This window comes from Lissotriton vulgaris, chromosome 12, assembly GCF_964263255.1.
Source record: "Lissotriton vulgaris chromosome 12, aLisVul1.2, whole genome shotgun sequence".
NCBI classification, from domain to species: Eukaryota; Metazoa; Chordata; class Amphibia; order Caudata; family Salamandridae; genus Lissotriton; species Lissotriton vulgaris.
Window position 1 is genome coordinate 297,370,162 of NC_141700.1, and position 24,448 is coordinate 297,394,609.

Sequence of the window (24,448 nt, forward strand, 5' to 3'; positions counted from 1 at the left end):
GTGATTAAGACACCTCAATCTCTCCTCTGCATGCAAACAAGCAGCCGTGGCATTGATTATATGTAGATGGATCACTGCAACGCGCTCTACCTGGACATTAATAAGACAGCCCTAGTCAAGCTGCAGCTCATCCAGAATGTGGCGGCAAGACTGATTCTGGATCTTCCTTAATATCATTCAGTCTCTACTGCGATTCATAAATTGCATTGGCTTCCAGCCACTAAACAAATCTCCTTCAAAGCCTTATGCAATGTCCATAAGGCACTTCACAATATAGGCCTTGAGTGAATTAAGAACATGTTTCAACGATATTTAGAACATTGGAATGTTGGGAGCTCCATTGCAGACAATGGAGTGCTCCCTGCTTCTACGGGCCGGTAAAGGCCCGCAGAGCAACATTCCAATGTTCTACAAAGGCTTCTCGAAGCTTGAGGGGATTTATATCCCCTTTAGCTTCGAGAACCCTTTGTTTAATTTGTCAGAACATTCTGCCCTCTAGTGGCAGAATGTTCTAATAGCCTTATAGCCCTTCGTAGCAGGGCTATACCGGCAATTAAAGTCCCGCTGTCTCGTTAAAGTCCCTCGCCTTCGGCTCGGGCCTTTAACGATTCAGCGGGCCTTTAATAGCCGGTATAGCCCGCTACGGCGGGCTATAAGGCTATAATATATCATATATACCATTAAGACAGCTGTGTTCTGTGGCAAAAAGTCTGCTGGTTATTCTCAAGTTCCAGAGGGTAAGCTAGGAAGGGAGAGCTTTTGCTGTGGCTGCATCCAAGCTCTGGAACACTCATCCTTACTCCATCTCTTGCCTATCTTCCTTTCTGTAAGACCCTGAAGACCTGGCTCTTTTCCTTGTAATGCCCCTTTTAGTTCAGGGATTATGCACTTTTCCTTCCACAGTAGACTAACGGCATTATCCCCTTGATGCCTTCGGGCATTTGTGCTTTATAAATTAGCAAATCAAATCAAATTTTTAAAAAGATGTGTAGGATTTCTTTAGAAATTGTATGCTATTTTATATATAAAAAAGTGTTGTGTTTTTTAACTGTTCAATGTATCTGTTGAAACCAAAAAGCATTTTTAGTTTTAGATGCTTATGAAATTAGTCTGCTGTTATTTCTTGTACTTAAGGGTATTGGAACTGCTTTGTTTCATTGTATGGGCTGTAGGTCTAATAATGGCGGCTCCTCCATTAGGGGGTCGGAGTATTGCCCCACTGCTGCGAGCACAGCAAATGTGAAAATTAAAATGGTAATAAAATGAATTTATTACCATTTTAGTTTTCACTGCTTCCAGCCCGAGCTGAGTCAGAGTGAGGGTGGGGCAGGGTGGGCCATTGCTGCTGATTGGCATCAGGATAGGAGTGGTACCCTCTCTTGTTTAAAGTGCGTATGCCACTTTGATCATCTGTCTTGGGACAGCCTGCCTGACATGCGCACATTAAACCTCTCCAACCCAATCTGTGCTAGACAGCCGCGTGGAGAGCAAGCACAGGCCCCCAGTGCCAAAAGAAGCGTCTCCAACCAATCCTGGCAATTCTCTCATACTGCTTAACATTACTAACTACATGAGAGCAGCATCAGCATTGGTTAGGGGAGCTGTCTCTCGAACAGCGCGCTCTGACAGACTGGAAGGATGCTGAGGACTGGAGGAGGGGAGCCAATGGGTAAGTACGTATTTTATTTTTAAGGTAATGACCCACTGACAGACACTGTGAGAAACTTGTACTGCCTTGAGCCTCAACTCCAGAGCTCTCAGTCGTGGTCCATTATAAACACCGTTTAGAACAAGCCATGGTTGAGAGTTTTGGCATTGACCGTAAAGGCATTGCTGGTTTCTTACAGTGCCTGTCAGTGGGTCAACATAATTGATTTACTTGCCCCACCACTTGCTCATGTCACCAGCTGGCTCTGTCTAATAAGCAAACCTTTAAACTGAAAAAAACCACATTCCTCTTCATCCTCACATTGGAGATTAGATCCTTTTGCAGTTTATCAGGAACTTCATTGTCTGTATGTTCGTGGTCTTTCTTCAGGAGCGAAACTCAAACTGATGAATCCCTTCACAATGGTATTGATGGAGGTCCTTGATCGAAAGCCGGTACAGGGAACTTCTGCTGCTCGCACAATATCTGTTAACGTTCCATCGGCCTCATTGGTGTTGCAGCTTCGCCACCAAGCTTGACTTTCCATGCTTGGGCCTTCAGCTGTAGCTAATGTGCTAGTAGCACCAAGTATGGAAGCATATTGGAGACATCAACATCTGCTGCTTTCTAAGTCATCGTGGACAGGGCTAGAGTGTCCGGATCAACCCTACAGTGTCTGGTTCTGCGCCAGAAGTCTTGAAAGTAGAGCCTTTAGATCTGACTTAAGCCATCTCTTCTTCTCCTCTCCACGATTTGATTCTTTGGTTGGCTGGGTACTTTCAGGCCAATATATATTGGTCCTGTCAGCTACTAGACAGGAGACTTTGACCTGATTAGATGCTATTTGTCAATTAAACTGAAGCTCTAGGCACTCTCAGTTTTATCCTGACAGAGTGGTGGATAATGAGAGTGGGGCTAGTAGCCTTTGCCCACTAGAGCACTCTAACATTGGTCTTTGCTTCAACTTCTAAAATACAATCAGGGTAGACCCTTTCCCAAAACAGGAGCTTCCTTTCTACTGGGCTTTCCTCAGAGTCAGTCTGTATTGATTGCAGTGGCTGAAAAGTCAATGAACATCCCAGAAATGCTGTTAGGATCAGTGGAGTTCGGGTCAGGTTTATTCACCAACAGTTTGCTGAAAAATGTAAGCTATTAATCCTGGCTTGTCATTTAATAAGAGATTGATATACACAACTACAGTCATATCGGAAATTCCACAGTCAGAACCCATGACAGCTTGAGGTGTGGGCCAGTGCCAAGTATCTCTCTTTTGAACTACTGAATGCTCAAGGGCTTAATGGTCGAAGCCTTAACAATAAAATGAAAGAGCCAAATGCTTATCAGTAATATAAGGAAAAACTTGATGCCATCTGCTGCAGTGCGGTTTTTTGTCCCGGAAGTGTGGTCATTGGAGGCTGTAAATGTTTACTCTGACTGCAGGACACTCAATAGAACAAGCTCAAAGACCTTTCTTGAAAGTAGATTACGATGGAAGGTATTCCTCTCTATAAAGTGTATGTTCCAACCTGGATAGAGTTGAAACCACAGACACCACTATTAATAAAGGTGTTCTGCTGTGGAAACATCCTTTGAAGCATTCAACCAGGTTCTCTGTTGACTTCGACTTTATGCTGATAGACAGGGCTTTAAGTGGGATAAAAAAACTGGGGGTGCGGGGTTCTCTCAAGGGGGCGTGGCCAATGTAAATAAGGGCATGGCTTAAAAACATGTTAGCTAAAAATGTGTGCTTAGCATAGTGTCCCGCCCCACTGGTATTTTGCTGTTTCTGTCATTGCATCCAGATATATTGTACAACAAGTAACATCATACCTACAAGAAGTCAGGACTATTGGCTTTGTCAATGGTTGTTAGTTGCATAAGATAAATGAACCGCAACTATGACTTGTACTAATATTGATAAAGCTTCCACTTAAAGCCCTGGCAACACCACGACAATGTTGCTGCTCCTGAGTTTCAAAAAGAGAAGGGAACTCCAGAGAGAAAATGATGCTCTTTAAAGGATTTTCCTTTCCCGGTAATGCTCAAAAAAAAGGACCGCCTGTGCCAGGGCACAAAACAGAGTCCGATAGAGATCCGTTTCGAGGCCTCCTTAAAAAAACTACCCGGGGCGCAGACCCGGTGAGACCCGTCCCACTTAAAGTCCTGCTGATAGATATGCCTTTTGACGGCAAAGAACTTAGAGTTAAACATGTAGAGAGACATACAAGTGTAATACGAAAAAAACGTTGTAGAAAACATGCACGATTTGGGTTGGAGCAAGTGATGTTGGTAGGCAGAAGTTTAGAGGTGGGCTTAGGGTTGGAGTGTGATATTGTGTGAAGCTTGATGTTAGGATGATGTACTGTAAGGTGTGGAGGCTGCAGTAGGGGTAAGGGTTAGGTTAACTTTAAGGTTTGAGTACAAGTTTGCATTGTCAGGTTTAAGGTAAGGGTTATGGAAAGTTATTTATTTATTTATTTATAAAGTTGATGGTACTGGGATAACTCCTCGAAGGGAAAGAAAAATGACACAGATAGTGATATTGATTGGGCTAGGTATATATAAATTAATATATACAATGGTAAAATGTATCGTTGCTTCCTCTCTTTTTGTGTTGTGCAACGTGAACCACAACTTTTCTACCTCTACTTTTCGAAATATACCATTTTTAATTTTATTTATTTTCTCGCACAGTTGATTTTTTTTAAGATGGAGGTTCTTCAACGAAGTTTGGACAATAACACCTGTGATATGTAGTACGTGCAAAAAAACGTAATGCAAAACAAGAAAAGATATTACCAATGAAAAAATGTTTATTGATTTACTTTGCAATATATAAAAAATCCATAGAGTAACTTCTTAATGTACTTTATCATTTTCTTTCCCTTATTAGCATAACTTTTTGAAATATTTTGGCCATTGCAATGAATTTGACAGACAGATGCGACGGTGCCTAACAGATGAGGTAAGCAACCCATTTTGATATTAAGCATAACTATTTTGGAAATCCTGTGCTTTTTTCCTGATGCTATGTGATACAAGTATTACAAGTGCCTATTTTATAGAAATGCAATGTTCCTATGTGAGGCTAAAAAAGCTCAATTTAAGAAAGATCAGGGGCCAGAAGTACGACCGTTTTTTTGCAGTCACAAAGGGGCATGTTGCCCTTTTGTGACCGCAAAAACGGTAGCACAATGTACCAACCCAATTGGGGTTGTAGGGGAAGCAACTTTTCAACGTCTGATCAGATTTTGGCATGAGAAAATATAGGTGTCCGGTAATAGAACGCTTTATAAATGCTCAAAATGGATTCTCTGTCCAGGTGTTTCAGTTGCACTGATCTTCAACTCTTCAGTACTTCCACCATCATTGCCTCAGTGTCTACTAATGCACCTACCTCCTTTTCCCTTTTTTCCGTACGCTTCCTTAATTTTTATGGGGAACTAATCATATTTTTATGCCAATTGTGGGGCCATCTTGAATACTTTCCATTATCACCCTCCCTTTTAATTGAAAGCACTCGACAATAAATCATGCATTCAGATATTTACTATATGCTTGTCTCAACTGCTGGTATTTTTAGGAATCTTTTGGCTCGTCCCGTATTCCTTTATAAGCTAGGCAAAGGACTTCAGTAAATTCTGGTAAAGTTAGTCTCCTAATTCTGAAGTATTGATTGAACCCATTCAATGAGGCCATCCAATTTGGCATTTTCCTCCAGAATGCCCCTTACTTTTAGCGGGTTCTCTATCATGATCTTATACTTCACCTTATCATATTATTGCTGCTTTCCACACTTATGTGAAGGAATTAGTTGCTTCCCAAATGGGTCTTAACTTGTCCCCTATATCACCAGAACAAGCATATCCTCTTCACTGACATTTGCCTGTAGGGGTTGAGGGTTCCTTCATTGACGTACATTTGTTTACTCACCATCACTAGCTGTGATATCTAGTGGACCAGCCTAAAGGTTTATAGATAATATTTCCCTGTCATACAAATTTCTAAATATTGTTAAAAGTGATAATCTCAGTCTCTCTTCTCTCCATGACGGCACCCTCAATTCCCCATTCAGTCAGTTCAAAAATCCCCTCCAATACAAAGAGCCTTATTTGAGAGTACATATAACAGTTTCAGGTAAGTAAAAACATTTAAAATAATGTATCTCTCCCCATTAATGATGGAGATTCTCTTGCGATGTCAATGCAATTTGCTGCTTCTGGTTATCTCGGTTTACAAATATTAGACGCCCTTGGAATGCACCTTTTGGTTAAACGACTATGCTTGATCCTTGAAAACAGAACTACTTTAACAAATTCCATTTTTCTAGAAACAGGAATCATCTCTAAACTTCCTTGTCATGTCGGGAAAACTGCTCATCGTGAGCGGAGGTTTTCCCTCTTACAACAGAATGCTGTCCTTGTACAATTGTATCATTACCTCTATACTCTCTATTACACCTGACAGCCTTTGGTGTTGTCTTCCTCCAAACATTTTGCCTTCTACACTCCTGTTGCCTGGATTGCGTTTTTGTTGGCTTTTGGACTCTGCACTCTACCGCTGCTGGCCAGTGCAAATTTGCATAGTGCACTACATGTGCCCAGGGCCTGTAAATTAAAAGCTACTTTTGGGCCTACAGCAGTCATTGTGTCTTTTTTTGTTGTGCTCCCCCCCTGCCCTACCACCCACGGTACAAGGCAGCCGCCACTGCAACTATTGGATGAACACGGATTCTGAACACCTTTTGCCCCACTAACAGACACTGAGAGAAACTTGCACTGCCTTCAGCCACAACTTAATTGTGCCACTTTATGAACACTTGGTGGGAATCCATTCAAATTAAGCACTAGACAAGCTGTAATATGCTGCCTGAAAAAAGCCTTCACACAGCATCCTGAAAAAAAGGAAACATTCATAGGGAATGCAAGATTAGGTAAAGCATGTGAAATATAAGCAGGAAGAATATGGATTACCTTAACATTTTTTACACGCATTGTTCAGAAATCAATCGGTGTTTTTGCATGAAAAGTTAAGGACATGAATTCAGGACCGAAGGGAACTTTTTCATTGTCCGTTTTTAAAATATTATTGCGTCTAAGACCTGGAGGGCCCCGCCCCACTTAAAGCCTTGCTTTACACTATTGCCAAGAAAGCGTTTGATTGCTTTCTGTTATCGAAGGCTAACTGCAGATGAGTGATTCAAGACCTTACACAAGGAAATATAAGGAGACTAAAATCTGGACTATTTACGGTGCGCAGCTGACTGGGGATGCCGTAGTTATCTTCACTTAATTACATTGACCCAACAACGGCAGTGGACCCAGTACACTAAAACAACATAAAGTCCACATTTGCAGATATGGTACTATGGGGATTGCCCAATTTTAAGAAGGCCCATGGAGAATTTGTTTCCTAACAGTGAATTTGCATTGTTTACAGAGGCCAAAGACACATAAATAAGGCCCACACGATTGCTGCGGTATGGTAGGTTAGTCAACGTAGCAAGAGATTCCTGCAACTCGTTCACTGATGTGCCCCTAACCTCTGATACACTAACTGAAAACATGTAGCCTGGAACCCCTGGGTAGGAGGAATCCTGGCTGTAAAGAGCAATGTGAACGAAAGTCTCGAATACTCAGCTAAATCTGAAATCGAAATGTAAGACTGAAGGAAGGACATGTCGGAATTAGTCTAAGGGCTGGAAATATACAGAGATAACATTTAGAAAGCTCAAATTAAATTGTCCAACTTCTGTATACTACGCAAAATAGAGAAGGATAAAGTCGTTAACTGTCCTAAACGCGGGTACTCCGAAACCGTATCTAACACATGGCACAGGAATACCTCTGTATGGCTGAATTGTAGTGGTATCTCGTGGGCAGGATCGTGACTACAACTAATCTATACACAGCAGGTGCGCAACGCCCATTGGGCTCAAAGCGCCCCCCCCCTCCACCCGTCGTCTGTGCCGCTTTCTGGGCTGGCGATCGTCTTATTGCAGCCGCACCGAGTACTTCACAGGTCTTCAACAGACCATTTACTTGTTAACGAGGCTTTGTTGCGTTTTCGCCCCTTCTTAGAGCCCCTGCATCTCCACTCTGCATATTGCTGGAAGAATTTCCAAGCCCCCACCCCCTGAAATTTGTATTAGCCCCACCGAAATGTGGCTCCAGTTGCGCCTCTGATACACAGTGCGTGGTTTACAAAAAAAGATAAGTGCCCACGTCAGGAGGCCACTTCCGCTTGCACAGCCCATTGCCTCTGTTAGTACTGCCAATTACGCGTACATATCAATTACTAGCCATCGCATTACTACAAGTATGACAATTCTGACTCTTCCATTCCAACGACCTATGAGAATGGCTAATGGCCGCAGTACATTTTAAAATTATATTGCAATAATAAACAACGGTTGAGCTCGTCTATTAAAAAATAGAGAAACATCGCCATCATGTGGCAGACTGCCATAAGTGCCGGTGTCATGTTAAGCACTGATACAGAACATAAACACACATAAACCATGCCATTTGTATATATCTTTTCAGTCCTTATAAAAAATAATTTAAAACCACTCCTCATAGTCTCTTCAGATCCAAATCTAAAGTGACACAACTGGAAAAACTCTAAAATAATTTCTTTCCAAATGGGGCAGGAATGTCTCGCCTTCCTCAGAGGCGCTGACAAAATAACACAGCAACTCACACCTTGGCGCTCATCTCACAGTGCATGTGGGGTTCACTGTGTGCCTTCTTTATCTTGAAGCCTCCTTGAACCAGCCCTTCGTATACTTCCCTGGGTTGCTCAGATTATACCCACCCCAACCACAGAGCTTTATAAACCACAACATCCTTACTAGATGCCTCTAATGACTCCAATGGTTCTAACACCACCACTCTTCCTCCTTAACTTAGTGCCAACAGTCCTCTTTTTCTGTCTTTCATTTCACCTCTGTATGTTTCACATGATATGATTTGTTCTTATAAGAATATTGCCATATAATATTCTTGTACTATTTGCGTATGAATAAAGTTAATGTTACAACCGGCTTGATTGTCAGAATATACCCAACTTTTGCCCTCCGCCAACTGTATTCCCTGTATAATTATGTGATATTGCTGAATCCTTTGAATATTTTATTTCACCACTGTACTTTGTTTATTTTGCTGGAGCTTTCTGAAAACTCAATAAAAATATTTGAAATAAAAAAAAAATCCAGAACCACTTCTTAATGACAGCAGGGTTAAGACAAGTAAAACATGGATGGACTTTTCTACACAAAATGCTTGGGGAACAAAGCATTTGATTAATCCCTGGAAAGACTGGCAAAGCAGGGATACAAATGGGGGTGATTACGCTCGGTTATCAGGTCCCAAGACTTTCCATATGAAATAGACATTAAACATCTGAACAAGGCACAATTATTATTCGGACTAGCATAGAAACTTGAAAGAATTTGGTTTATAGAAAATCCTTAAGGAGGCCAGAATCACCCCACGGCCATCGGTTTTTATGCTGCTATCAAAACATTGGAGAGTATTGAGAGGAGTGGACAAATATATCAGAATAATGTGGGAACAGCGTGTCATCTGATATGTTCCCCGTAACTTGCGCATATCACCAGTACAGAGCTGTCAACTTACCCTATATCTCGTGTGACAACTTTATCCCTAGCTTTTTTTAATGGCCATCACGTTGCTGTATGAGACTTGCATTTCACATCATGCACAGTGTTTTTGGACAAAAAAAATATAAAATCAGGAATGATTAAAAGGGTCAACCTTTTCATGACGCCCATAGGCAGGGAGCAAATGACCTAAAGGTCTGTGGCGGGCCCAAAGCTTCTGAGGAAACCCCAAATATGGAAAAAAGTAGAAGCAAGGAAGGGTCCAGGAGACTGGGCAGCTAAGAATAAATGGGTACGGTCCCTTGTCCTTGGAGCTTGTGAGTTCGTAAGTTTACATGTGTCCATAAGTTCACCAAATTTGGGTAAGGCTGTCCCATAGCCAGGCAAGCCCTTCGCAAGCCTCATAGTATATCCTTTCATGAGGGTCCTCCCTACCAAGCCAGAACAGAGGACGCCCATGAATTCTGAGGGTACTTGAAACACCTTTGTGCCTCTATATATTATCTTAGTAGTTACTCTTGTTCATGATGTATATGTAGCATAGATTACAATCTAAATACACTGAAGTCATATGATGTGAGGAAAGAAGGAAAACATTTTTCAGAAATAGGGACGATAAAATGATATCACTTATCTAAAACAATCAATATTCTTGACAACGGTATTCCTGCACCAAGATATTTTTGTTATGCAATATTTTTTCCCCGATATTTATGACCTCGATATTTAGAACTCAATATTTTGTCCAAACACCTCCTGACTCATACATGCCATTCTGATTATTTCTTTTAACCCACTGTAACTTTAGAACCGTTTTTACTCTGTCCAGAAAGGCCAAAAGTAACAAAAAGAAAGCCAGCTTCCCTGAAGTCACTGGATCTGTCAAGCAAAACGGATACTGCATCCTTGCCATGCAAAAAAGCGTAGCAATTTCTCTTCCTCAGAAGAAGGAGATGGAAAAAAGTTGGAGGAATAACTTCCTGAGAGGAGTGAAATTCAAACATGCTTTAGGATGGAAAACTAACGACCGACCCAGAAACATATCCGACTGACCGATTACGATGTAAAGGAAACCGAATCCGAATCGGTTCTGACTGGCATTCGGAGACTCTGAGTTGGTCGGAGCCGGATAGTACAGGTCTATAAACCTCGTTTCCGCCCAACGTATTACGATGTCAGATTCAGATCGCCTTTCCGAATCGGTCTGTCGGACATGAAACAGGTGTCGGAAATTGACTTTGGGGGCCTGTGGCAGGCCCCCTTTCACCGGACGCCTCCGGTTGGGGCCCGTGGGATATCTATGGGACCCCTCTTTCCAACCATGCACAGTGTGGCAGGCACCATGAGGTGCCTGCGACAGGGTGCAAGGTTAGCTGCAACCACCCCTTTTTTAATGGGAGCCTCTGTTGGTTGGAATACAGGCTTCCATTGAAGTCAATTGGAGTCCGACCTAATGATGTTCAGAAACATAGTTATCGGTCGGTCTTACTCCCCGAACCCAAGTCAGTCGGAAACTATTCTGACAAGGAGTCAGTAGGAATGCTTTCTGATCGATATCGTAATGAGGCCCTATGTGTGCTTTTTCGTTCTTCATCTTTAAAAATGATCTCTACACCAGTGGAAATGGTGGAAGGCATACAGCAACTTCTAACACTAAATAATCCACTCCCGAGGTGTCCAATTATGGGAATCTGGAGCAGAACCTTGGAAGCCGGGAGTTCATTGTGGAGGCCAGCTGGTCCATGAAAGGGGTGCTAAAACATGAACATTTCCTTAGAAAGGTTGCTCTGGCCAGTGAAAGATTCTGAGAGGAAGCTAACACTTTTCTCAAATAATATGCAGCCACATTGTCTGATACATTGGTGTGCACCGCTGCAATTGAGAAATGCTCCTCTGCCCACAGACCTAGACAACATGTTACCTTGTGTAGGGATAATGAGTGAGTACTTCCCTGGTGGTTGATACAGGCAACTGACAATGAGTTGTCTGCCCACGACAGCACATTGGAGACAAGTAGATGCTTTTTGATATGGAGTAGATCTCTAAACACAGCTGATAACTCTCTCAAACTCGACATCTTGATAGACTCCATCATGTCCATTTTGTTGATATGACAGATTCTCTCGAGTTTCATCCCAACCTATGGAATTGCCATCTTTCGTTAATAAAAGTGGTGGATCTGACTGCATGTGAATCCCCTTGGAAAGATTGTCTGATACCAGTCACTACTCAAGCACCATCCAGATACACTACTCAAGCACCATCCAGATATCTAGAATTATGGGACTCGTATGATCTAGATTCCTTGATGCTGGTGGGAAATGTTTGTGAAGATGCCACAATAACGGTCTGAGAGGCAGTCTGCCCACTGCACTGTAAAAACACAAACCGCCATATGACCTTTTATTTGCCTCCATCTTGAAAGGAATTTTTCTTAGAAATGTGCTCAAATTCTTAAAGTCTATGGCCAATTAAAAACCCCGTCACGTTCAGTACCAGGAACACTATTGAATATACCCCGTTTTACTTTTCGTTCTCTGGAACTGGTACGATTGCTCCTTTAACCAGACACCGAATTCCTTCCTCCAGTGCACCTTGTTTCATCTTCATTTTGGGAAGAGAGTAGGCTTGATCCGTAAGTCCATTGGTGCAGAGGTGAAATCTGTCTGAGGTCGTTTCTTGGGAACATCCAGAAACAATTAGTCTGGAATAGATTCTTGCCAGACGTCCTGGACACGATGGATCCTTTTACCAACCTTTAACTCCAGACCATTTGCCACCAGGGACTAGGCAGAGTCAGGAATGCTAATATTTATTAGAAGGCTCTTGCTTCTGTTTCCTCTGACATGTTGAGGAATAAATCTCAGTTGATACTTTGATGAATTGTCAACATTTTGCTGCCTTCTGGATGGCTGCCTGAATAAAGATGTGTCTAAAAATGTTGATGACTATAGTTGCTGTTTTCTAATGGAGGTTTTCATTGTTTAAAACACCTCAGCAGCATATCCTCCAGTACTGCTCCAGACAACCTAGTTCCTTCAAAACGAATCTTTACAGCTGTAGATCTCTGGCGGAATCAGTACCCGAGTCCTTAACCCGTTCCGTGCTTGTGATGGAACAACTCCGTCACGAGCCACGGGCGCGCTGTGCTAGTGACGGAGTGGTTCCATCACGCCGCGGCCGCTCCGCCCAGGCTGCATCAATTCCACGCCTGCGCGTCTGAATTGATGAGTGGGCGGGGCCGTGACGGAACCACTCTGTCACTAGCACAAGCGCGCCCGTGACGGAGTGGTTCTGTCACGAGCATGGCGGCGCTGTGCGAAACTCCATCCCCCCCAGCGCTGCGGCGGAATTACCGTCGCGGTCAAAGGGTTAAGGAACAAGTTCTGTCTTGGCACCGTTGATACTCCACATGAAAGTGCTGCTGCTCTGACTGAATCAAAATCAATGTCTAAGAGGAACTCTATTTGAATATCCATAATCTACAACAAACCAGCACACATGTGCCTTCCTGAACCACCTTCAAAAGTTCCTTAAAGTCCTATAGTAGAAATTGTGATGTGTAGGCCCCATATTCGCCAGTGTGCATAGCCAAGTGTGATCCAGAGTAATCCTACCTGAAGGCAGTATCCACCTTTTTGTCTGCAGAGTCCCTGAAGGTGTTCTACTCTGCTGTTGAGTGTCTTCCCACAACACTTGCCAGGACAAAATTCACGTAAATCGTATCAGGCAGCTTTTTTCCATTGATTCAAAGGGATACAGTTTTGACATAACCATCAGGAAACAAATACGTTCTGGATCTTTCTACTGGTTCAAAATAACACCCATCGCATACTGGTGGACTGACATGCCTATTCCTTGAGATCTCCTAAACTGTCTCCTCCTCTACAGAGTAACCCATATTTTCCCTGATATGGTTCATTAAATCAGGTAAGCAGATTTACTAAAGTGAGGTGGTTATTCTGAATATATTGATTCATGCCCAGAAATGCTTTTCATGGTACTCTTTGTAAGGAGGATAAGGTTTCCTAAGTTAATTTTGCTGAGCCTATGTACATGAGGTATTGCATAAGACTACCTCTCTTACAACATAAAAGAGTGATATTACCCATTTTATTCTAGTATTGATGCAAATAGACAGCCTTAGCTGCAGGGTGGTCTGTGCTTATCAGTACATATTGATGGGTGCCCCCCTCACCCCATTAGGACCTTGTCAGCAGTCAATGCTGGCAGGTCACATTTTGTAATTGAAAAGAAATGCAATCACCTCTGAATAAGTATGTTGTGTGAGCAGCGGGGCAAGAGCTGCTTTGCACTTATTAAGGAACACTTCTAGGAAAGCAAACTTTTCCCAGCCTTCATGCTGCAAGGATCACTAAATCTGCTACTGCTAGGCAAGCTGTGGAATTATCGTGAGATGGGGATCTACACATGTGTACAGAGTAATTAATATGTAGTGACGGCCCTAATGCACATTGAGCCTTATTTAAACACTTCATTTATACATGAAAGTCTCAATGTGTAATTTTCTCATATTTAATTCAGGAGTGATTCACAGTGGCTCCCACAGGCCTGTAAACTCACTACACTAAACACATAGAATATGTGTGGATATTTAGGCATCATAGGTGCATAAGAACAGCAGAATTATACATTTACACATATATTTTGCACATATGAATAAATCACTCCACCGAAAAGACATGGGGGAGTTATGGTAAATTTGACTCCTTATTTGCCTTTAAGAACATGTATGTGCAGAAACAGGGTGGAAATAAGATTTGCAATGAACTATAATTTACTGTGAGCTCAACACAGTCCTAATGGTCATGCCTGTGCCCCTAAGTCTACACTTGCGACTGGAGAATCCATCCCATTTCAAGATTGTTCAGTCATAGAAACAAAACAAAAAACAATTTCAAATTGTAATGAAATGCCTCTTTTTGCATTCTGCCCTCAAAGTTTTGGACTGATGCTGCTGGTTTTTCGACTCCCTAGTATATGGGCCCCAGGGCATGTAAATTTGAGCGTCCACCAAGGGCTGCAGCACTTATTGTGCCACCCTGAGTGTGACAACGCACAACATGGCACCCAGCCTTCCACTGCAAACTGGAAGACCAGTTTTAAATTACTAGTTCGACTTTGCTATTTAAGCTAACGGCAAAGTCCACACTTTAAAAACATTTATAAATGTCCCCTAAGGAAAGCCGATTGAGCCTTAAGGCAGGGAGCTATATATTATTAAGGAGGACATACATTTTCTTATGACAGTAAAAACCCCAAACTGTTATTTTGTACTGGGGAAGGGCCAGTAGACCCATTGGCCAGTGCTGAGTTACAGGCTGATATCTCGGCCCTACTAACTTCTGAATGGGGCTGCTAAAATTGGGACTTCAAGGTGTCAAATTAATCTTGGCATAAACCCTACCTGATGCCGAAGTCGAATTTAATGTCACTTTTAAGGAACAACAACTTTTAGGAAGCTGCCTCCCTGTTGCTCAGTTTCTCTGGTGGCCATTCACAGCTATTGGTCACCAGGCAGCCTTCTGCCCTTGTAGGGAGTTGTGTGAATGACTCCCTGATGCAGAACAATAGAGGTCTGCCACAGAGGGAGGTGTTACCCCCCAGTTTACAGGAAAGCGCACAGAGTGTTGAACTAAAAGGCAGGTTTCGAAGGAGAGGCCACCATTAATTGGTAAATGCAACCATTTTCGAGAGAGGCTGCCCCTTTGTTCAGGTAGACAGGCTAGCGGTGGGAGCAGAGAGGGGAAACCAGTTATGAAACTGTTTTTTCCGTGAGTGTGTAGGCCACAGGTAGCCACACCTCTAAAGTGGGCTGCCAAGCTTCCCATACCGAGAGAGGGGCTCAGTCTCCCTGGGAGTGGGCAGAATAGTGCACTCTGGGATAGCTAAGATGCCACTCATAGCCGTAAATCGCCATAAAGCGGGATGGAACCTGGTAGCCTATTGGCTAGTTATCGCTTCATCCCCCCAGAATACTTTCAGGGCATAAACAGGACACCCTTGCTACCCTGAACCTTGGATCATATATGGATTGGAGAGAGGACCAAAGGAGGACTACCCTGCTGACCCCTGGATCTGGCATGAGAGGTTGCACCAACATCTGGTCTGCACTTGCTGTTCCTTGTACTAACAAAATGACAACTGTGATTGTGGTGTCTGGCTTGTGTAAAAGTCGCTTCAGAGCCACAGAGAAGGTGAAATCCATGAGTCTGCTTACTCCTTGATCCAGCACCAGGGACATAAAAGCTGAAGTAGCCGGTTCTGGCTTGTTAGTAGCCGCTTTTATCGAATCGCCACAAACGTACAGCCAAGAAGACTGCTTCTTGACACTCTTAAGTTGCAGTCTGTCGGACCTAAGAGAGTCATCAGAGTGCAGATTGGTCGCCAAAGCCAAACATGAACCCTTACCAAAGGAAACTGCAGGGTCTGCCTTGACCGGAAACCAGTAGCCCTGTCTGAACTAGACTTCTTCTGGCTCACTGCGGACTTCAATGGACATCTACTCCTGTTGCCCAGCCACCCCACCTCAATAGTGGATCAAGGAATACACCCAAGAAGGCCTCCGTCGACTGCACAGCACCCAAAGCATCTCTCAGTATCCTCAGCATCCTGTATCCTCTTCATCAGCATCAGGACCACTCCAGTGAAGTCTATGGCAGTACTAATGGAAAGTGTTGAACTGGACGCCAGACTGCCTTGGTGACCAGGTAACTGCCCAAATACTCCTCATTGGCCTCCCTGACCTTCTTCCTGTCAGAATTGGTCACCCAGTCCGTGCCAAAGTAGTCAAACACAACTCTTTAACATTTTTTTTTAACGTTTCTAAACTTATTGTCATCAATGCTTGAACTAAAAAGCTAAGATTTGAGTTTAACTTAAAAATTTGTATCTTCTGAACCCTCCAGTGAATGTTAATCATTTTGGTGTCTAAAATTCATAAAATTGTAATCCATTTGTATAACTTGGTGTCGGGTGTCTTTCATGTTCCCTATGATGAAGCATGCCACTTTGGTGGGTGAGGGAATTCGTCCCATAAAAGGAATTCTTCATACCAACTAGGTTATGCTACACCGTTCCTCATAAATCTGTTTTTCTTTGCTTAGACCCAGGTGTTCTTTTGAGTTGCATAGGGTTTCTTTCATGTGACATTACACTCTTAATTTGTTGTTTGGTGCATCTAAATGCTTTACGCTAGTTCCTTTTGTTTATGCCTTACTGCTCAAAGCCACAGCTACCCAGGGTTGAGCTAACGTTTTTGCAAACGAACCTAACTAGACCTAAGACAGTGTGAGGAGTGTATTACACGGTGAGGCCTCACAACCACACCATATAAAACACCACCATCCTCACACAAATGTAATCATTCTTTTTGCAAATCTACTAATCCCTAATGTGCATTTTATGTAGTGTGTGAAATACACACACATAGAGTTAGCAATACAGACCAGTCCAATACTGTTCTTAAGATTTCGTTCATTGATGGTTATTGAGGCTTGTAAATCTGACTTGCCTTTTTTGAACAGTCTGAAACTGGTACAGTTGTTTTGTATGTTTCACTTTGTGATTTCTTTCATTTGATAAATGTTGTATTTTAGTTGATGTACTTGTGTGTTATACGTGTAGTGTTCCTTCTCTGTCATGTGAATCCATAATTTTTTTCATAAAAGGATTTGAAAACAAAGGTAAATAAAATACCTAACATATCTAATCAAAGTTGATGTGTTGCCTATGAATAAGGGCTAACGGAACAAGTGGGGCGGCAATCTTTTGTGCAAAAACTTGGAGTATGGCAGCACAGCCGAGAGGTTCTGGTACTGTTAACGACAAATAAAGTAGCCCCTCTAAGAATGTTTGTATGGTACACCAAAGCATTGCAACCCACCTCGTGGTATTAATTGCCTGCTAGTCAACCAGCATTCCTATAAGGCTGCTGGTTTTAGCGACCTGCTGTGCTGCTGGAGCATGTGAAGAGGAGAGCAGGGTCTGTCTGGGATTTTTCAACATGAACTGAGAGAGGACTGCAATATCCAGTTGCTATCTCATTTTCAATTCAACTCAAGGAAACTTTATTCGGCTAACCCTGGCCATAAAAGAGAAGTGCCGATACAGTATAATCAAACAAATTATTTAACAGAAATTAAGAGCATGCAGGAAGATATCTCAGTTCCAAACAATAAGTATTTAATGCACTAGTACCCTCTGCTGGTCGCTCTTGTCCCTATCATTTAGAGACTGGATGGAAGAGTTGCTTGAATTTGGAATACTTAATGGCGGGTAGGACATACTCATGTCAAACTGCTTACCATGGCTATTTTGAAAACTGATACCAAAATACAGATTTATATGCTGGAAGTGGGTAGTTGAGCTTCACATACTGGGGCTAAGAAGAAATTGATGCTTTCCATGCTGGGAGACAAAGACGATTTCGGATCTAGGTCTGTCTGGAAGAAAAGAATGGACACTAGTGCTCACGGGGAAAATTCAGAATTGAAAACAGGCATGACAATGCACATTTACAGCGATATATGCTTTAAACATTGTAGGGAAATGTGAGTATTAGCATGACCATAGGTTTATTGCATACAGGTGGGGTAACATTGATGTTAGCATGCCAGGTGTTATTTTTCACTACTACAAAGCCTGAACCTGTATGACGAATAACATGAGGGTAGTACATATAGTGCAAAGCCCTAGCATACTAAATAATAACCCTAGTATCTGTGTCAAGGAGCAACTCACATATGCCCACCTCCACCACCCTAGAGTGGGCAGTCCCCTTCTACAGAAAGGCTCACATATTTGAGCATTAATCATCATCCATATGATTCCCTTTCATGTGTCCCCCAAGTGTTGTAATTGAAACGGGCAGACCTGTCAAGCAGGATTTCACACTGGGATGTCAAAAAGGATACCCAGAGCACACACCCTGCATATTCTCTGGAGTTCCCAGGAATGATCTCTGCCCATTCAGGTCAGCCTATTATTTTCTCCTCCGAGACATTTCTCAAATATTCAGACCTATTCAAGTCTAATTACTAGCTGAGGCCTGGCAAAGACTTATACTAATTAGCCTTCTGACAGGCAGTTCAGTCATTTAACGGGTACATTTCTAAAAGTTACTTTTTGCTAGTATTTATTAAAAATCCATCTTCATTGAATTGGATTTTTATTATCTATTATAAATAATTGTATAATGTTTTTTCCAGCTAGTCTCATTCTGTGAGATACAGTAATAGGGTTTTAATCTCTAGTTTGGTATTCTCACAGGAAAGCTAGGCCTGCCACAGTGAAAACTAGTTTTTGGGTGCTAGTCACTGTAAGGACATGTTAATATTAAATTTCTACATGTCCTACTTTTAAATACCATGCACCCGCCTTGTGAGCTATTAGGCCTAAATAGAAGTGTCTTATTAATTTTTAAAAGGGGAGGTCAAAAGGGTTTCTTTTGAAAGGCCGAATTGTAGTGTTCACACTCCTACAGTCCGGCTACAATGGTAGGCACACAGTTACTAATCTGTACTGTTTGAACCCTAATGCGAAGAATCAGGCATTTTTCAGTAATGTAATCACATGCCTTTTTTGCACAAGCTTTGTTCTTGCACTCCTCATTTCTGTTACAGCAGTGGAAGTCTGTCTAGATGGGGGAGATAGGAAGGATTAATGGTTACAAGTGCAAGTTACTTACCTCAGGCAATGGCTTTCTGATGGCTTCTGTGTTTCAACACATTTTATATTACACACCACACCCCTCTTATAAAGATGCATGAGTCTTTAATTCCTTTTTACATCATATTTTGCCCTTATTTCAGTTCATTTGTTTCACTTACGGTCTGTGTAGAGCAGGGAAATTAGAGGCCATGCCCACCTTCTTTATGAAGCCATGTTACTTCCGGGGTGGCTCTTCTGCAGTTCTGTGGTTCATGGCGCATCAGCACTTTCTAATGTCTGGCTTGCATTGAATGTTAATGGATTATGTATGACTCTCCAGCGGATATTTCTAAATGATGCGTCTACGGGATTATAGATTATGTCACAAAAAGCTTAATTAAAAGGTAAGTAATTTGTTATCATATTTTATATAGATCTTAATTACATAAGACTAATATGCAAACGTATTCAACAGTTAGCATGCTTTTGTTTTTAAATACAGCCACAAAAATATTTTTTGCTTTTTTTACAGTACCAGCAAAACAGAACAAAGAACCAGTTACGGGCTCAAGAGATGAAACAAAGGCTCATAAATGCTCAAAAGCAGGAGCAGAACTGAAACCATAAAAAGCAGACACAGCTTTAAACAGATGGGCACTTTGCAGATATCTAAAGAATGTATATGTTTGTTTTAGTGGAAATTAATAGTTCTTAATTAATAAAAAAAAATATTTACCATACTTTGCTAGTTAGATGTTTCATTTGTTTTGAAAAAGAAATGCACATGAAATTTTTAAAAATGATCATCCCTCTTTTCATCATTGAGTTTTAATGGTTGTTCGGTGTTGAAGAGAAAGAGTACCCTAAGTCTAACAATACATTCTACGAAGGTCAAGTAACGATGTTTTGTCTAAAAACTTTGTAATCAGAAATTGTGTTTGTCAGGTATGAAACTTCCTTATGTTAGTGTGTATGTGGTGAATACTCACCCGCCAAATAGTTACTGTTGTAGGGAGCTTCTAGTTGTCCAGTCACTTCTTAGTGCATTGCATAGATTACTAACATGACCTTCAGAAGTTTCACTTGTACGGCAACTATGAGGCCTACAATCTCCCTCTTAAGAGTAGAAATAACGCTCTAATGCTAAATGAAGGTCAAAATAGTAGCCGATACTCAACATATGACTGTTACTGAATCAACCCACTGTTACCGGTACCAGTCAGTGGCCATATACCTTATCCTAAGCACTTTTTTTGTTGTTGCAGGTGTTATAGCTCGGATTCGGCCCAAGAGTATTTTTTAAAATTATTTTTTAGGCACAAGGACATGAAGTGATTTGCCCACAATCACAGGATTTGAGCCATCATTGTGGTTGGAACCTAGTTCCCACAGTTCTAAACATCGCAGCTGTGGACACTAGGCCACATCTCGAGTAGATCTAATAAAAATCCACGTTTTAGTCCAAGGCAGCTTGCCTTTAGGTTATGTGTCCTAGAAAACAGATTGTGTGGTGCACACCTAGGGCCTAATGATGAGTTTGGTGGTCCCCCTGTCGGCCCGCCACTGCCGCACCGACAGGAGGATCACCATGAAATGGGCTGTGGATAGGCAACTCGTAATATGCTCAGTGGTGCTGCAGAGTCCCGGCCAGCATATTACTTTTCCTGACTGCTGCGCCACCACAGCAGGATCCTGGATCCCAGCGGATGCAGCTGTCCTGTAGCAGTCTGACCGCCACACTCAGAATACTGCAGGCGGGCTCACAGTGGTGATGGTGGTCAGACCGCCACTGCGAGTACGGTCCTGAAATCATCTCAAAGCCATAGAGAAAACAATGCACACTATTCAATAGTTTCAGAGAACCAATTATATATAAATATACCCCAGTCACTATAGCCGAACCCAGACTCTCCACTGAAGTAAATTAGTAAAGTAAAATCGGTTCAGCAAGGCGTTTTTATTTTGGTAAGGCTTGATCACATTTTAGTAAGTTTCTCCATCTCTCGCCTCAAGCGATTCCAACTTTCCTTTATATGATACTGTGAAAAACATTTTTGTCCCATTTTATATTACACCAATAGTTTTCTTTCGATTATTGAAATCCTGTCCTGTCTTCACACTTTTGAAGCCCCACCCAATTTCCTGAAGTGCGTAGGTAATATTGTGATAACAAACTCATTTGATCTAAGAATAGTGTAGACTGACTATTCAAATTGCAATGTTGCAGCAAGTCTAAAAAACGTAACTACTCCTAGCTGCCTGTCATCGGAATGTTGAAATAGTCATATTCGTATCACCTTGCTTTTGCCAATTATTGAATTGTACAAGGTGCAAGGGTATCCTATTACAAAGATCCACAGAGCCCTAAAAATGAACCCAAAACTTGGGCATCTAAGTACAAGATAGGAATTCCAAGAACAGATATGAAATGATGCATCCCAACATCACTGCAACATCAGCTAATCTCACACACCAAGAAAAGAATGACCTTTTAGATTGCTGGACACAAGCCTTGAGTCCCTTCATGCTGGCCCCAGAACAGGGAGGTAGGAAGGTTAGTGTAGGAAAATGTCCTTTTTGTATGGTCACCTCCACATTTTCCCCCCCAATGCTGATGGTTATGGCTGAAAGTGCACTGACGCCTGCTAATCAGGCCTCATTGCCAGTGTTCTCCCCCTAAAATATGATGCATGTGAATTGATAATTAAACCGAGCATGTTTCACCCATTTAAAAACTTTTTAATGAACTTTGGATGCTAAGCATGCTGAGATTTGTAAAATATAAACACAGGTTTGACTTTCACTTTCCACTTCTTTAGTTCCAGAGGATACTCCAGCAGTAATTGAGCTATGCTTTTGGTAGGTTCATAGCAACAGAGAAACCTTTTCCTTCAATCAGAGGATACCCATCTGCAGCATTAAATACTACAAATAATTTGTTGTTCCAGTACCAGTGATGTTTAATAGGACTCCTACTGCATTGTGGCACCAAGTTACATCCTTAAAGCACCAACAAAAGCTGTGCTGGGTCTACTTCCATAGCAGGATTTGTTACTGATTTCAACCTACCAGCATCTCATCCTAGTTATATTCAGTTGTGTGCCACCTACCCTGTGGGTTGTATGCGATTCAGGTCTGTATATATAGCTGGTAACAGCATAAAATAGACCCCTTTACTGCTACACTTGACATTGAAATCAGAATTCTAAGAACCGATAACCGAGTCGATATTGTGCACAGTAAAGTGGCAGAAAAAGATCCAAAGGTTGGAAATAACATTCTAAAGCAGAACTACCACTTCCGGAATCGCCAATGAAACAAAAACAAGATAGCCCATTCTCAATGGATATGCTCCTTAAAAAACCAGAGGAGGTTTATTGTTTAGCAAAATCAACTAAAATGAACACCGATGCAATGCAATCTGATCTCAGCACTATGAAAACTGAAGCTTGACAAATAAATAGCAAAATCATAGAAAATGAAAACAGAATTAGTAACTTAGAAGCTTGAGAAAGCTCTCACATCAAACTCACTGTCATGATGTGTACAACACTCAATCATCAAAAAGAAGTATCAGATTTGGAGCCCAAACAGATTCAGTACTTTACAGCTATTCGGGATCCCAGAAGGATTAAAAGGAAAAGATCATGGTGCCTGCATACATTTCTTGAAAACTTGGGTCCTGTAAATGACTAGAGTTCCCTTTAAACATTTTGAATTGGGAAGAGCACACAGGATTCCATCTCAACTACCAACCCAAGGGAACCCACCAAAGCTCATGATGTGTAAACCTGTCAGATATCAACATGCAGATTTAATTATCCAACATTTGAGGAAAAATAATCAAACTCTGGCTACTGTAGACCTGAAAGAGTGTTTGGGCTCTGAAACGCATACTAAGAGCCAGGCACGTATTTTCATTGCATTTCCGTCACGTTTTAGGATCTCCCTAAATGACTCTTCGTGTATCTTCCTATCCAGTATGGAGGTCATATTTTTTTCTAGGTGACTGAAATGGATACTCACTCCAAGGGGAGTCCCTCGAATAACTTAATATTTACCCAACTCTTTTGTAAGCTTACACATGCGATATGTGACCCGAATCTTTGAGTGCCTCATTAAGGGAATACAGTGTTGTTGAAAACTGTTGATAGATCAATAATTAAAGGGATCTGGATACATCAATTTCTTGATATCCAGTTTAGATGAGAATGTGCCACAAATGTTACGTAGTGCACAGTAAGCAAATGTTCCAGTGGTGTACAAGATAAATGGCATTATAACAATGCATTTGTGGTGTTTCTCTGAAAAGATATTACTTGATATAGTAATCTTCATTGATTGAATATTCCATTCAAAGACAGAGCATTTCACCTTCTCCATACATTACCAATCTTTGTGAAGGAAGTTGAGGGGTAGGGAACGAGAGTTATTATTGTTTATGTTCTTCATCATGGTTCGTGTCATAGGAAATGTTTGGGTCATTATCGTCCTACCTTCTTATCTTTCTTTATATTTTGCGATCATTCAATGTTATTTTCTTTATATCACCATACCAAGTATGAGGAAATGTAATTTCTGGTGGTTACAGTTAATCTGCAGTTTGATTACTTATACATGCATTGTAATCAAAAGTGCTAAAGGTTTGAACATCATATCGTATTCCATTTCTTATATCACTGTTATGATGTATTCTCCAGTTCAACATGTCTACATCCACCAATACCAGTAAAAAGATGTAAAAATATAGACGAAATGAATAGATGAAAAGGAGATATATTCTCTCACAATAAGGTAAAATAGGTTAAAAAAAGCTTTTTATCTACAATCTAAATGGATGGGCGACATACTCTTCAAAAACTGAGTATTAGTATTATTTTCCAAGAAAGAGAACGCCTCGTTTATTACCCATTTCACTGGTATGGGGAGATTTATAATTGCTAAATGTAGTTTTTAATTACCAAATTTTAATATTAGTTTTGACAATTACTAGCAGCATCCACCAACAATCGATTAGCATCAGCACAATTAGTACTGGATATTGTAGTAGGGTACAAATAACTAGAAATAACAACCGCATCATGCCACGAGTCCATGATATGCCTACCACCCACTCCATATCTTATTTTGCTTTTGGGTACACCTCTGTGCCTCATAGAAAAGCTTTTCCTGGTGCGCACACCAGTCCACTCCCTTACTGCAGACTGTCAGTGAAGGGGATCTGGCAGTCTCCAAGCACTGGCACTGTTCCTTTTGGCCACCAATGTGGCCACTTCAATATATGTCCTTTCCGATCTTGGTACCTCAACTTCAATCAGGGGACCCAGGAGGGCTGTTTGAGGACCCAGATCAGCAGGGTGGCCCAGTATATCCGAGATCTCTTGCCTCACCCCACTCCAAAAGTCAGACACTGCTAAATAAGACCAGACCATATAGAAGAAGTCTACAGCACGTCCCATCCGCTGCAATCGTCAGGGGGGGGGGATCAAATATGTCACATGGAG

The 24,448-nt window shown here is 41.7% G+C and overlaps 1 protein-coding gene across 3 annotated transcripts in view; it reads left to right on the forward strand.

The window, feature by feature from the left end:
- CMC2 (C-X9-C motif containing 2) overlaps nt 1-19,684 on the forward strand; it is an 81,990-nt gene extending 62,306 nt beyond the window's left edge. For all 3 annotated transcript variants that reach the window (XM_086945092.1, XM_086945094.1, XM_086945093.1), the window contains exons 3-4: nt 4,542-4,613; nt 19,477-19,684. In XM_086945092.1, coding sequence (XP_086801218.1) covers nt 4,542-4,613; nt 19,477-19,563 — 159 coding nt within the window. In that variant the 3' untranslated portion in view covers nt 19,564-19,684. The remainder of the gene's footprint in view (nt 1-4,541; nt 4,614-19,476) is intronic.
- The last annotated feature ends 4,764 nt before the right edge of the window (nt 19,685-24,448 follow it).